Source organism: Rhinopithecus bieti, unplaced genomic scaffold (genome assembly GCF_001698545.2).
Source record: "Rhinopithecus bieti isolate Rb0 unplaced genomic scaffold, ASM169854v2 scaffold_62, whole genome shotgun sequence".
NCBI lineage: Eukaryota > Metazoa > Chordata > Mammalia > Primates > Cercopithecidae > Rhinopithecus > Rhinopithecus bieti.
In genome coordinates this window covers 265,960-279,863 of record NW_016802942.1, presented here as the reverse complement: position 1 = coordinate 279,863, position 13,904 = coordinate 265,960, and the positions used below count along the sequence as shown (strand labels likewise).

The 13,904-nt window shown below is 44.0% G+C and overlaps 1 protein-coding gene and 1 long non-coding RNA gene across 9 annotated transcripts in view; one reads left to right on the top strand and one right to left on the bottom strand.

The window, feature by feature from the left end:
- LOC108513123 (uncharacterized) overlaps positions 1–3,327 on the top strand; it is an 11,815-nt gene extending 8,488 nt beyond the window's left edge. The window contains exon 3 of the long non-coding RNA XR_001880869.1: positions 2,061–3,327. This is a non-coding gene — a long non-coding RNA (uncharacterized LOC108513123). The remainder of the gene's footprint in view (positions 1–2,060) is intronic.
- GPM6B (glycoprotein M6B) overlaps positions 1–13,904 on the bottom strand; it is a 183,055-nt gene that overhangs the window by 15,875 nt on the left and 153,276 nt on the right. For all 8 annotated transcript variants that reach the window (XR_001889615.1, XM_017895279.1, XM_017847049.1 and 5 more), the window contains 3 exons: positions 8,679–8,865; positions 6,460–6,616; positions 1,418–1,589 (listed from right to left, as the gene is read on the bottom strand). Coding sequence is in view for 7 of the 8 variants with exons in the window: in XM_017895279.1 (XP_017750768.1) it covers positions 1,418–1,589; positions 6,460–6,616; positions 8,679–8,865 (516 nt within the window). In the remaining variant the exon portion in view is untranslated. The remainder of the gene's footprint in view (positions 1–1,417; positions 1,590–6,459; positions 6,617–8,678; positions 8,866–13,904) is intronic.

Here is a 13,904-nt window from a genome sequence, read left to right as displayed (position 1 = left end):
AACACTACTGTCCTTTACCCTAGAGGGTGGGACAAGCAGAGTCTGATTTCTCTCTCACTGTAACCCTGAGGCTCCTCTGCAATGACAACTGTCCAACGGGCTGCTGCTTTTTTTCCCCTCTAATGCATAAGTTTGTGCTTAAACACTCCTAGGAGGTAAGGAAAGGAGTGTTAGAAGAAGAAAAGTCCTTATTCCTTTCATCCTTGACACGGGCCAAGAGTACATCTTTATACCTCAGAAGCATGGGAAATTGCCCCAAATTGTCAGTGAAACCATTAACTATAACAATAAATAGGCAAATATAGAGGATTTAAAAAGATGATTGCTGATTACCAAAAATTTGTGGCAAAACACTTATTTTTAAGGAATAGGGGAATGATATACATTTAGATATTCATTTACAAATACTTTAACAGCCAACTTTAGGCTCCGTTTTTAGCTCTATCATAAAGAACAGTGTTGTTCAGCCTTGGTCGTTGTGAGAAGAGATTAGTCTGATGGATAGTTTCAAGCAAATGTAGTACTGTGTTGTAAGGTAAGATGTTGAGACTAAGCCACATGAGAAAAACAGCAGAAATGAAATAGTCATCTCTCTTCAGAAAAGCTCTGGAAGGACAGTCATTTCCTCTTCAATTCTGATGAAAGCTTTCCCCCCCACCCCCTGGTTGTTTCTGCCAGGAAAAGATTTCCTTCCATCGTGGCTGGAAGCAGTAATTAGACTCCTCCCTTAGGATGCTGCCCTCTCTTACTCAGCAGCAAAGTCAAGTCCCAAATTAATTGACAGGAGGAGCCACTGGTCTCTTCTGGGGCTTGTCACAGTGAACCAACCTTAGATCCCTATTGTAAGGATCTCACTCATTAGAAAATGTTTGAACTCGTTTCCAACAGCTGACGATGATTTTTTAAAGAGTATATTCTGATGACTTTAAAATATGTCTGGATCTAATGTATTTTTCAGTACAGATGAAGTTTAAGCAGTTAGTCATTTTAAAAAGACCAGATTTGAGGAGTTGGATGTGCAAATTAATTGAATTACACAATGTGTGCAATATTATTTTGAATGGAAAGTTGGATGTTATAAAACTGAAAATAAAGAAAAAATATAATCTTTTATAGTGGAGATCCAGAAGTCTTTTTTGATTGAACTGCATTATAAAGTAGTTTCATATTATGAAAAGCTTCTTTTACTACACACTTAATATGAAAACCTAACGAAATCTTGACACCTAGCAAGCTAAAAGCCTCCCTGATGTTTCCACCCAGAAAACAGCATATTGAAGGGAAAAGTATAAAATTACTCTGATAGAAGGGATGAAACAGATCATGACAATTAAAAGGATGCTCATGTAATAATTAGGTCCAGACATATGCATAAGAGGACAATGAATTAATTGGGGGAGGGGTGAATTGGAAGTACCGTATTGTCGGATATCCACACAGATCTGCTCCACACCCGTGGTCCCGTTGGTCTGCGGTGACTTGATGACTTCACAAGTTGACCATATGTTGTAGAACATAAACACGGGCACCGCTGAGAAACCGAACACGCCCAGCCAGGCCACTCCGAGCACATAGGTGAGGAAAACGAACTAGGCCAAAATGAGAGGAAGGACAGTCATCACTGAAACAGGCAGATGTGTCCCCTGAGTAGAAGGATTGTGCATTTTCAGGCCCAATACTGACCTGTGGAACACATTGTGGGGACCCTCACCCCGGCATTGGCAGCAAGAAGGAAGAGCCAACAAGGGAGCAGGGGAAGTAAGAGCCAGCCACATTCCCCAGAGCTAGAAGATCTAGAATTGGAGTGCCTGAAGCAATGTCAGGGCCTTTCGGGTCACCCTTAACTAACAAGGACAGGAGACCCCAAGAGGTGATCTCACTCGTCCAAGGACACAGAGCTGATCAATGGCAGCCTCTCAAGAGGTGCTCTTTCTAAATATCCGTTCTGAAAATGCAGAACATCCTACATAACATGGGATAGATTCTGGATGCATTCCATATACCACTGAATTATAACTTCATATTAATTTCTCAAATGTTACCTTTATTTTTCATAACAGGTTGGCTCACAGAGAATAGCAATTGCCACAAGAAGCCCTCTCTCAAAAAGAACTTCTCTAGTTTCCTGATTCTGCAAAATTACCAAAACTTTCAAATAATCGCGAACACAAGCTTAATGCACGATCTATAAAATTCTCATTTTCCTCTAGTTTTCTTTTGTCTCTAAGATTCACAGCAGCTTTGCAAGCAAAGCAGTGGCTTAGGGAAAAAGCTTCAGGTGTTCACCCACACACTGTCATGGGCGATTCCAGGAAGAATAGAATCCTGTTGCTTGGCTTTCCTCTGCCTTGACCACTTTTCAGAGAGCTTTGTAAGGTGGCCTCAAAAACGTGGTATTTGTGTTCTCAGAAGGCGCGCCTACAGAGGGTGTGGGCGAGGGTGTGGAGTGCTAGTTTGGCTTTTCTATTTTGAAGCTGATGGTGGAGACCTGATGGTCCCCACTAACTTTCTGCGCCGCCGGAGATACCTGGGTAGTTGGAGGCCACCTCCTGATGGTCACAATGCCAGGAAACTGCAGAAACAAGACACTTTCCCTTTCACTGCAAGGAAGCATTTGCATCTCCAAAAATATTCAGAGAAGCAGATTTCAGCAGTTCCACCTCCCACTTCCTCCCACTGCTGCTCCAGACTAGGTTTCTTTCCCTTCAAAAGAAAACAGGACCTGAGCAGGAGGGAGCTGCTGGTTCTTGGCTTCAGTGAGCCTTCCCTTCTGTCAGAGGCCAGGAGTCCAGACGGAAGGCCACTATACCCCCACCAGAGGGCCCTGCTGCGGGCTGGCCCTATCATGGTGGCCTCCAGCGTCTAGAGCTGCTTCCTCAGTGAGTTCCTGGGCACAAGCCTTCCACACAGGACTGCGAAAGCAAAAGAAATCTCTGGACCCCCAAATCACTAAGCCAAAGGGAAAAGTGAAGCTGGGAACTGCGACAGGCAAACCTCCCATTCTATCCCTAAACAAGATAGCACAAAGATAAAGCTACATACTTCCCTCACAATTAGCCCACAGGGAAATCCCTCATGGACAAACGACAGACAGAGCTCAAAGTCATCCCTCTGAGGCTCATGTGAGACAAATGCATATCTGACTACTTCCTCTCCCCTGTCATTTCAACAAGCCAGACCAGCTATAAGTGACTATTCCTCTACCTTCCTCTCCCATGTGAACTGTATATTCAATGAAAGGCTGTTCAGAGACCCAAAAGAATGCAACCATTTGTCTCTCACCTACTTGTGACCTGGAAGCCCCCTCCCTGCTTCGAGTTGTCCCCACCTTTCTGGACAAACCAATGTACATCTTACATTTATTGATTAATGTCTCACGTCTCCCTAAAATGTATAAAACCAAGCTGTGCCCCGACCACCTTGGGCCCATGTTGTCCGGACCTCCTGAGGCTGTGTCATGGACACATCCTTAACTTTGGCAAAATAAACTTTCTAAATTGGCTGATACCTGTTTCAGATACTTTTGGGTTCACAGGACTTTCTCGAAAAAAATCTGACGTAAGAGCTAAAAGCAGGCCATGCTAGGTGGGTTGGGGATCCCTCATGGTGTCCCTATCTCTAGGTGAAGTGCCACTGGCTCAAGTAGAAGCTCCTCTCCTCTCCACCATGTACTGTGTCCCGAACAATGCTCAAAGGATCCAAAAATGTTAAACATCAGGCAGTGGATGACTTAATGCTGTGCGCTGTGGAAACTAGACCTCTTTTATTTTGAAACTTGATGGGTAGAAGTGAGGGGAAAGCTGTCATTTTAAAGCTGTGAGGGGTGTTTTTTCTTTTTTTCCTTTGGAGGAGGATTCCCACTATTTGTGGCTATTTTCCCTCTGCTCTTCACAGGCATTTTATTTAACAGCTGCCTCCTTCCCCCACAAAAGTAACCATTCCCCTGACTTGTACAGTAGTCTCTTCTTTGTATTTTTTAACAGCTTTATTGAAATATGATTTACTCGGAAACTCATAAATTAATTTACTCCTTTGTTCTATGAACTGAATCTTAAAAAACCAACATGAAATGAGGATCCTATTTGAGATTGGGGAGGTCCAAACTGGTAAAGAACTAAATCGTTCAGCAATTGGAGTGATGGGTTTCATCCTTGTAGGTAGTTTCTTTTCAGAACATGGTTTTCTGAAATCACATCAAATGACACTATCTGTCAAGACTATTATCTATCCTTGAGAAGGGTAGGTGGGCATGTGAGCTTAAGCCCGGCTGGACCGTTCTGAAGTCCCACAAATGGTCATTCTGGACAAACCTAAAGATTGGCATCTGGATCCATGCGGCTGATGATGTTCTGCTCAACTACTTCCTGGGGGTGCTGCTTCTGGAAGGGGCGGGTGTGGTGTGGAACAGAGACTGTGGAGTTGGGCCCGCGGCTGATGTGAGAGAGCAAAAAGGACAGTCCGGGCTGGGGAGGGGCTGGGGAGGAGCCGGGGAGGGGCTGAGGAAAAGGCCCCTGTGACGTGGCCAGGCCTGTGGACTCCAAAGGAGAGTTTCCCACATTGCAGTCCCCTTCTTGCAGCCCTGCTGTCCTTGGAAAAACTGTTACATTCATTCATAACCTCTATCTCCAGATTCAAGTGATTCTCCTGCCTCAGCCTCCCACATCCCTGGGACTACAGGTATGCGCCACCATGCCTGGCTAATTTCTGTATTTTTAGTAGAGATGGGGTTTCGCCATGTTGACCAGGCTGGTTTCGAACTCCTGAACTCAGGTGATCCACCCGCCTAGGCCTCCCAAAGAGATGGGATTACAGGCGTGAGCCACCGCACCAGGCTGCCAATTCCATTTAGAAACTGAAATTCAGTGTGCCAAAAATCAAACTCCATAAATACTTCTCCCCTCCTCCCCTCCTAGGCTCTCAATGGAGAGCCTTTTCCTCTTGGAAAAGGACCATTTTCTTTTGTGATGAAGCACTTCTGAACCCTGTTTTTTAATGACCCATTAAGATCTGTCATCCTCTAGACCAGAGGTCAGCAAATGCTATCTTACTGTAAAGAGCCAGATAGAAAACCGTTTAGGCTTTGCAGGTCACTTATGGACTTTGTGGCAACTGGTCCAATCTGCATCATGCTTTGTAGCATGAAGGCAGCCATAGCTAATGTGCAAATGAATAGGCATGGCTATGTGCCAATCAAACGTTGTTTAGGATCATCAAAACTAGTCTTTCTTATAATTTTCATGTATCATGAAATACTCATTTTTTCTAACCACTGAAAGATATAAAAAGCATTCTTGGCCAGGCACAGTGGCTCACACCTATAATCAACATTTTGGGAAGCAGCTTGAGCCAGGAGTTCGAGACCAGCCTAGGCAACATGGTGAAACCCTGTCTCTACAAAAGATACAAAAATTAGCCGAGTGTGATGGAGTGCACCTATAGTCCCAGCTACTCGGGAGGCTGAGACTGGAGGATTGCTTCAGCCCGGGAGGCAGAGGTTGCGGTGAGAGGTTGCAGTGAGTCATGATCACACCACTGCACTCCAGCCCAGGTGACAGAGCAAGACCCTGTCTTAAAAAAAAAAAAAAAAAAAAATTCTTGACTGAGCATGATGGCTCACGCCTGTAATCCCAGCACTTTGGGAGGCTGAGGCGGGTGGATCATCTGAGGTCAAGAGTTCAAGACCAGCCTGACCAACATGACGAAACCCTTTCTCTACTAAAAATACAAAAATTAGCCAGGTAGTGGTGGCGGGCGCCTGTAATCCCAGCTGCTCGGGAGGCTGAGACAGGAGAATCGCTTGAACCCAGGAGGCAGAGGTTGCAGTTAGTGGAGATCGTGACACTGCCCTTGGAGACAGAGTGATACTCCATCTCAAAAGAAAAATCTTAGCCTTGAGCTGTACAAAAACAGGTAGTACGCCAAATTTTGCCCACAGTCCATAGTTGCTAACCCCTGTCTTAAGACTATAAGCTGCTTGAGAAAGAAGGCTGTGTTTGAATCTTTGCATCTCTAGTGGCTAGCAAAGCCCAGATAGGCGCTCTGTACAGCAGGTGCTGGTAAGTATTTACAGAAGGATCAGGACGATTTTCCATAGTCCATGTATGTCTTTATGGCCATGATCCATATTTAAAGACAACCAAAGGGGAGCACTGAGACCACATGAAAGTTATCTCCTTCTATAGTGGGAACCTGGCATTTGAAAAATCTTCAGCACCCTTTTCACTTTTACACTGATGAGAACATTTGATTTATTTCTACCAGCCATAGATTTTAATTTACTATCAATAACATGTTGAAGGTTTTTATAGTCCTAACTCTAAATTGGTAAGGCCAATATTTGTGTCATGGACCCTCCATCCATGCTCGATACCTGGTAGCTTTTGCCAAATACAAGGAAATACATCAAGGCATGGCTCTGGTTGTAAATCAAACAATCTGTTATCAGAGGTTCACACTCACCATTCCACTGATGCATCGGCCACAGGCGGTTGTTTTAAACTCACCGTGCAGTTCTTTCACTGCACTTGTGGTGTAAAAGCCTTCTGCCAACAGAATGATCCCATACAAGAAGAAAAAGGACGCAATTCCATAGATGACATACTGCATCAGTTGTATCCTACAAAGAGAAGAGATCCTGAACCATTAAATTCACTGCCTGGTAGTGACTATGTTTCTGGACGCTGGAGAGAGGACATGAGGGGGATGTTCCTGTGAGCGCATCACTCGCCCCACTGATGGCTTTGATGTACTTGTGGGGCATCCTGGGCGGCATCCCTGCCCATGTCCCAGCAACATGGGCCTTCCTTCCAAGGTGGGAATGATGTTTCCTTTGCTCAGGGCAGCATCCAGTTGTAATCTTTTAATCCTTACCTGAGTCCTGGGCGGCAAGGGTTAGAATCCTCATTTTGCACATAAGTAAAACACAGGCATTGAGGAGTTAAGCTCCTCATCAGAGGATACACAGTTAGTGGCAAAGCCAGCATCTGAACCCTGGTCCATGACAACATGTTCTTTCTGCCCTATCAAAATGCCTCCCAACTAGGCCTAGTGGTTCATATCACTCTGATAAAACCCCTAAGTAGGCACTCAGGGTTTCTTTAGGGGGTAATTTAGGGAGATGTTTTTTGCATTGTGACTCCCACCACACAAGTAGTAGTAGGTTGAGTAAGTTTAAGATACAGAAAGTTAATTCACAATGCAGTTTGTCTCACAAAAGCTAACGAAGATGGATGACATGTCCTCAGCCTTCGGCTGCCCATTGGAATCACCTGGGGAGCTTGGAAAATACTGGTACCTGGATCCCACCCCCAGAGATTATGTCCTAATTGGTCTGGGGTAAGGTATGGGGATTTTTTTAAAGCTTCTCAGAGGTTTGAGAGCCACAGATTGAGATCACTACCTAATTAAATCAATACACCTTTCCCAGGTTCAGTCTTGGTATACATTTCTTCTTTGCACATAGCTGGCACTCAGTGAGTCCCTTGTCCTGCTTGAGCCCTCCTTATAATCTCCCCAACCTGTGTTCATTTCTTTGGAGGTCATTTGTGAACGGATAAGAAAGAATAAAATTCCCTAAGGACTGAAGAGTCTCCAACATGACTCCATGACCATTCCATAAAAATTCATTCATGTCTTTTTTTCAGTCTGGTAAAGAAGCTTCTTATAATCATGACACATAAACACTAGAACTTTGAGATTCAAGGGAAGAAAAAGAAACGGTGAAGGAAATGGAGAAAGGGGAAGACGTGAAGAAAATAAGTAGTTTGCTGCTGAGCTTGCACAGTTATGAGAATCTATGCATGGGAGTCACTGTGACTCCATTGAGAATGTTTCCTGAAAGAAAGGCAGAGATCTGCTGTTAAACCCCTGGACCTTCCTCTCTTCTGCAATGGAGGATGCCCTGGGATCTGCTCCTCTGCTAGAAGAGTTAACGTTAAAATACTGCTCCTGGAGGCTTAGAGTTGGGGTCAGTCCTTAACAGGGCTCCTACCATTCCAGAGATGGTCACTTCCTGGGAGAAAGCCAGAGGCATCTGTTACTTGGGAACAATACAACTCTGTTGAGACAATCGGCAGCATCACCTATCACCATGTCACAGCCCCCCATGTCCACAGCTACCATGTGTGAAGTGTCCTGTGTGCATACCATGCCATTCCCAACATTCCCAAGTAACATTCCACCCTGGGGCCTAAACATCTACCACATTCTAGGCCCTTTCTTTTTCCTTCTCTCATGAACCTTTTTCTATCTGCATGAAGTGAACTTTAAGTAAAAGCATTCATTTTCTGCCAGGAGAGCACACTGTAGTCTTTCTGAAAAACATCATGAGGTGGTTGCATCTTAGATACTTTTTTTTAAAAAACAAAGTATCACTCTGTCACCCAGGCTGGAGTGCAGTGGTGCCATCCTGGTGCACCGCAACATCCACCTCCTGGGTTCAAGTAATTCTCCTGCCTCAGCCTCCTAAGTAGCTGGGATTACAGGCACACACCACCATGCCCAGCTAAATTTTTTTTGTATTTTTAGTAGAGGTGGCGTTTCACCATGTTGGCCAGGCTGGTCTTGAACTTCTGACCTCAGGTGATCTGCCTGCCTCAGCCTCCCAAATTGCTGGGATTACAGGCATGAGCCACCAGGCCAGGCCTTAGATACATTTTTAAAGGGAACCAGATACTTACACCTCGCTCAGCAAGGCATGGTCACTGGCGTTGGTGGAGAAGTGTTGCTCAAGAATCGCCACGGTGCCTGCGAGAGCCACATGCCCACAGCCGCAGAACAAGGCCACCCCGGAGAAGCAGAGGATGGTGGCCACCAGGGAGGCGTAGGGGACTCCTCCCAGACACTTGATGCAGCATTCAAAGCAGCCTGGACCCAAAGGAGAGAAAATACAGCCATTATGGGCAAGAACGCCTCTGGTCTTCAAGAATACCACATATTCACAGAGAAGGCTTTAATTATTCCATCTCCCCTCTCATGCTCTATGGTTAATACTTCGACATCCCAAGGGCCAGTGTGGTAGTTACCGTGATCTCACATTCTGCAGTGAGGACCCTGAGCCTCCAAGAGAAAATGTAACTTAATTTGCTCAGAATCTGGAAGGGTAGCGAATGGCAGAGCAGTCAATTGACAAAGAGTTATAAGGTAGTTACAATTCTAGAGCTTCCCTGATTGACTGAGTGGTGGGGCAGTCCTGCTTAAGTGCCTATGAGAAGCACTCATTCCACCAACACAGTCAAAAGAGGACAGCAGTGAAGCTGCAGCTCTGTGAAGAAAAACAACAGTCAGGTCATCTCCAGCCTCACAGTTCTGGGGTTTCAATACGTCTGCTGCTGTAGCAACCAACGGCTTTCCCCAAGCTCTGGACCTCCTGGGCAACTGGGAGAATCCGATACAGCAATTATGCCGTCGCCCAGTTCAAACAAATAGCAAGGTGATTGTTTTGGAAAGGTCACAGGTATTTTGGTCCCTAATTCAGTGAAGTACAAGGTCACCAAGAGCCACTCAAGTTTCATTCAAGTTGACATCAGAAATTATCTCAAATTTTTAATAAAAATGCTTCCCTCCAGCCCAGTCAGCTCAAGCAATTCATTCACAGTCCTCCTCCTCCCCGGCTTCCACCTTCCTCCGACACACACGTTCCAGAGCAGAAACCAGAACTGGTGGCGTGATATTTCAAGTACTCCGCGAAGCGCAGCAAAAAAGACAGAAGACCGAAAAAAACAAACCAAAAATGGAACATCCATCCGAAGTGGAATTGAAGGACGAGAGCAGCGTAAATGTTAACCTCTTGAAAAGATTGAAGACTTGTAATTCCTCATTTTTAAAATAAACTTTTACTCTGAGATGTCCATAAAGACCCTGCCCGAGGGGCAGAGCAGGTGACACTTTCCAAGTTTGGAGACATTTATGCTTTCAGTAAAGGCCCAGCCTGGCCTCGGGATAATGTCAAGTACGCTCTCCTAACCTTCCGTCCCTGTTTAATATTCATCCAGACCGCTAAGTAAAGTGCTTGTCAAGCGGAAATTGAACTTTAAACGCATTATGGTGTTTAACAGCAATCAGAGGGCACTTCATTACTTCAGGCAAGCACATTAAGCAGACAAAAAAAAAAAAAAAAAATTCCCCCAAATGGTCTTCACAGTTAGGTTATGGAATGACAACCCAGCATAAAACACCATAGATGAATGTTTTCATTTTAGTGAGCATTCCTTTTAAACTAGCATTCGCTTAAACCTATGGAAAATGACTATGAAAACTCATTACTAGATTTCTCTTTAGTTCATCGGAAGACAAAAAATATCAGAGCTTCGGAAAATAAAAAATATCAGGGCTTCATAAGAAAGCTGTGCTTCCTTTCATTTCAAAACATGAGCAGCTGTTTTTAGGAAGACCAACTTCCCTGAAATGGATTGGGGAAACTATATAAAATGGGAACCATCCTGGCTAATATGGTGAAACCCTGTCTCTACTAAAAATACAAAAAATTAGCCGAATTAGCCGGGCACGGTGGCCTGCACCTGTAGTCCCAGCTATTCGGGAGGCTGAGGCAAGGGAATCGCTTGAACCCAGGAGGCAGAGGTTGCAGTGAGCTGAGATCGCGCCACTGAACTCCAGCCTGGGTGACAGAGCAAGACTCCTTTTCAAAAAAAAAAAAGGGAACCAGTGCACAATATGGTTCAAGTTCACTAGCAAGTCAGTATCTTAAAGAGCTTCAGACACTCGGGATTTGTGAGCAGAGATGTTAGACCTCAATCTTATTTTGTCACATGACTTTCTGGGGACTGAGGTGAGAGGAATGCAACTCAAAGTCCAAATTCTCTCCAGGTTCCCAAGCTAAGAGAAACCAGAATCCTTGGCCTTGACGTATCTCATTATAAAGAGAAAACAGACATGGGTATTGTATCATTCACAGCCTCCCCACATTCTCAGCTTCTATGATCATGTTAAGAAAAAGATGAATGCCTGCTTTCCTGACTAACAAAGTTGTATCTGGTCCTTAAAGGATAAAGATGTGACGCCTTGGGACTGTGTGGTCCAAAATGGTAGCCAGTAACACATGTAGCTATTTAAATTTATTTAAAATTAAATAAAATGAAAAATTCAGGTCCTCTGTTGCACAAACCACATTTCATATGCTCAAAAGTCACATGGACTAGTGGGTACTGTATTGGACAACACAGATATAGGACATTTCATCATCACAGAACACTGCTTTGGAATACATTTGAATTGTCACATATTTGATTTTCTATAATGTGAGCTGGGTTCTAACTGGATTTTCTGTTGGATTTCATTAATTCAGTACTTTGTGAAGACCTACTGGGTGCCAAGTATACAAATGTGAAATAAGATACCTTTATTGGCTTCAAGATAAATCCAATACTGCAGGCAGACAAGTAACACAATTATTATAGTCCAGCATGATAGGGGTAAAGATACAGACCCCTGCAGAGCCAGTGGAAAGGGAGTGAAGGCAGACAGGGAAGGACAGAAGGGCAAATAATTCATACTAGAGGGGTCCTTCTACAGAAAGACCTAGTATCCAGAATACTTAAACAGCTGATGTGGTGACAATGACATATAACCAGATAAAACTGTTCATTAATTCTCTGAATTTATGTATATATATATATATATATAATATATATCTTTTAAACTAAACCCACACCCTTTTCATCATTTGGAGTTAGGGTTAGGTGTTACGGTGTAGCACACTTGCCCTTTAATGATAGAACTCGTCCTTCCAAATCCACAGTTGCCACTTCAAACAGTCTTTCATCCAAATGGTTAGAGCATTCCAAAGAAATATCACAGCTGCTCCCAGGCTCATAAAGACAAGTGGGGTTAGAAGAATGATGCTGTTCAATCCCAAATTCAATACTAGATCAAAGCTAAAGTTTCCTTCCAATTTAAATCTCTCAAGGACTCTGTATAGCTCATGCTGTGGATCTAGTTTTACAACAGCAGGGAAAACCAGAAACTCGAGAATTTGGGGGATCACTTCAATGAATCATGCTCTCTCAGCAGATGCCAATGCTCTTACGTTTTCAGCAGATGATTTTATTTGTGGCTGTAGGAACCCTAGCTCCTATAGAACAGAAATCACCATCTTTGCTCCACTGGCACAGATAAAAACTCTTATGGACTGTGCCAGCCAACATGACTAGAAGCTAGTGACATAAAATACCGGAAAAGTTTATGGGACATAATACAGCTGGATGTAGAGCTTATTCTAGCTTAGTTGACTAGTTATCTTCAGGGTTAAGATTGCATGTGTGGTAGATATCCAACCATCTATAAATGGATCACTCTCCACTGTACCTTCTATGTCAGTATAGAAGCTACCTCTGGTCACAGTGTGCATGATATTTTTGAACACTGGGCAATTTAGTCACATATCACGCACTCATCCTGGAGGAACCAAAACTGCTGCAAAAGTTAGTAAGAAAAGCTAAATGTGTTTATTTAGGAGCTAGAGGATATAGGTAATATAGGAGCTAGACCACCTAGGGCTTTCCAGGCCACCTTAAGAATTCTGGACTTTATCTTCAAAATCATGGGAAGCCACTGAGTATTTTTTTTTTTGTTTTTTTTTTTTTGTTGTTGTTTTTTTTTTTTTAAACAGTCTTGCTCTGTTGCCTAGGTTGGAGTGCAGTGGCACAATCACTGCTCACTGCAGCATTGAAATCTCTGGCTCAAGCGATCCTCCCACCTCGGCCTCTTAAGTAGCTGGGACCACAGGCCCATGCCACTGCACCCAGCTCATTTTTTATTTTTTAAATTTTTTGTAGTGACAGGGTCTCCTTATGTTAGCCAGGCTGTTCTCTAACTCTTGGGCTCAAGTGATTCTCTCGCCTCGGCCTCCCAAAGTGCTGCAATTACGGATGTGAGCCACCATGCCTGGTCTGCCAGGGAGCATTTTTAAACATGGGAAACAGATTGGGGTTGTGAAAGATCACTCTGGATGATGCGAAGGGATATGTGGATCTGTAGCTGAGAAGAGCTGAACTTGAATGCTGGCAGCTTCTACTGGGCAACAAGGAAAACTATCAGAGGTCAAGAAAAGATAGGAGTGGACCATTTGTCAATTCCATGTACTTTGCAAAGTGTGTTCATTGGAACAGCAGTATCAGCTTCAGCAGGGAGGAACCTGTGAGAAATGAAGAATGTTGGGCATGGCCCCAGACTAGCTGAGTCAGAATCTGCACTTTAACAAGCCCTCTGGGGTGATTTGTGTGCACATGAAAATTTGACAAGCCCATTTCTAGTCAACAGTGGCATCTTCCCAGTCTCAGGTGTGGCATCCTGAGTCTGTTTGAAGTGCCTGCTTTCATATTCAATGGCGTGTGATGTTTTTTCTCTAAGACGTGGCCCACTGGGTTTGGCCATAACCCTCCAATCACTTGTGAATCAAATGGCAAGTTCCAAGGACTACAGTGAAGAAAAACAAAATGTTCCAAGTTGTTCGGCCGTCTTGAAAAGAGTGCAGCTAGAGTGCATTTTGTGAGCCAAGCAAGTACTATTAACCTTGGAATTTTCATGCTTTAGTGTCGTGCCATAGGCAGGGTCTGAGAAGACAGGAATTGAGTCACCTGAGAAAGCAGATTTCTAAACACACACACTCCTACCCACTGCAGTGTTGGGAGTGCCTGTGCACACAAAGGAGGTAGATCTGGGATTCAGGCTGTCCTTAGTAGTCATAGGCAAGCTGATGTTTTTAAATATAAGGGTGGTGCCAAGTACCAGCAGAACACCATGCTGTTAAAAGTTTACGATAGCTAAGGAAAACCAGTGCTTTTCTTGGATGCTCCTATAAATCCACAGACTGAATTTTCCCAAGCTTCAAACCAGCAATGACAACATTGGGTAACGTGAATGAGAAAAGGAAAGCATTTTTTTGATGG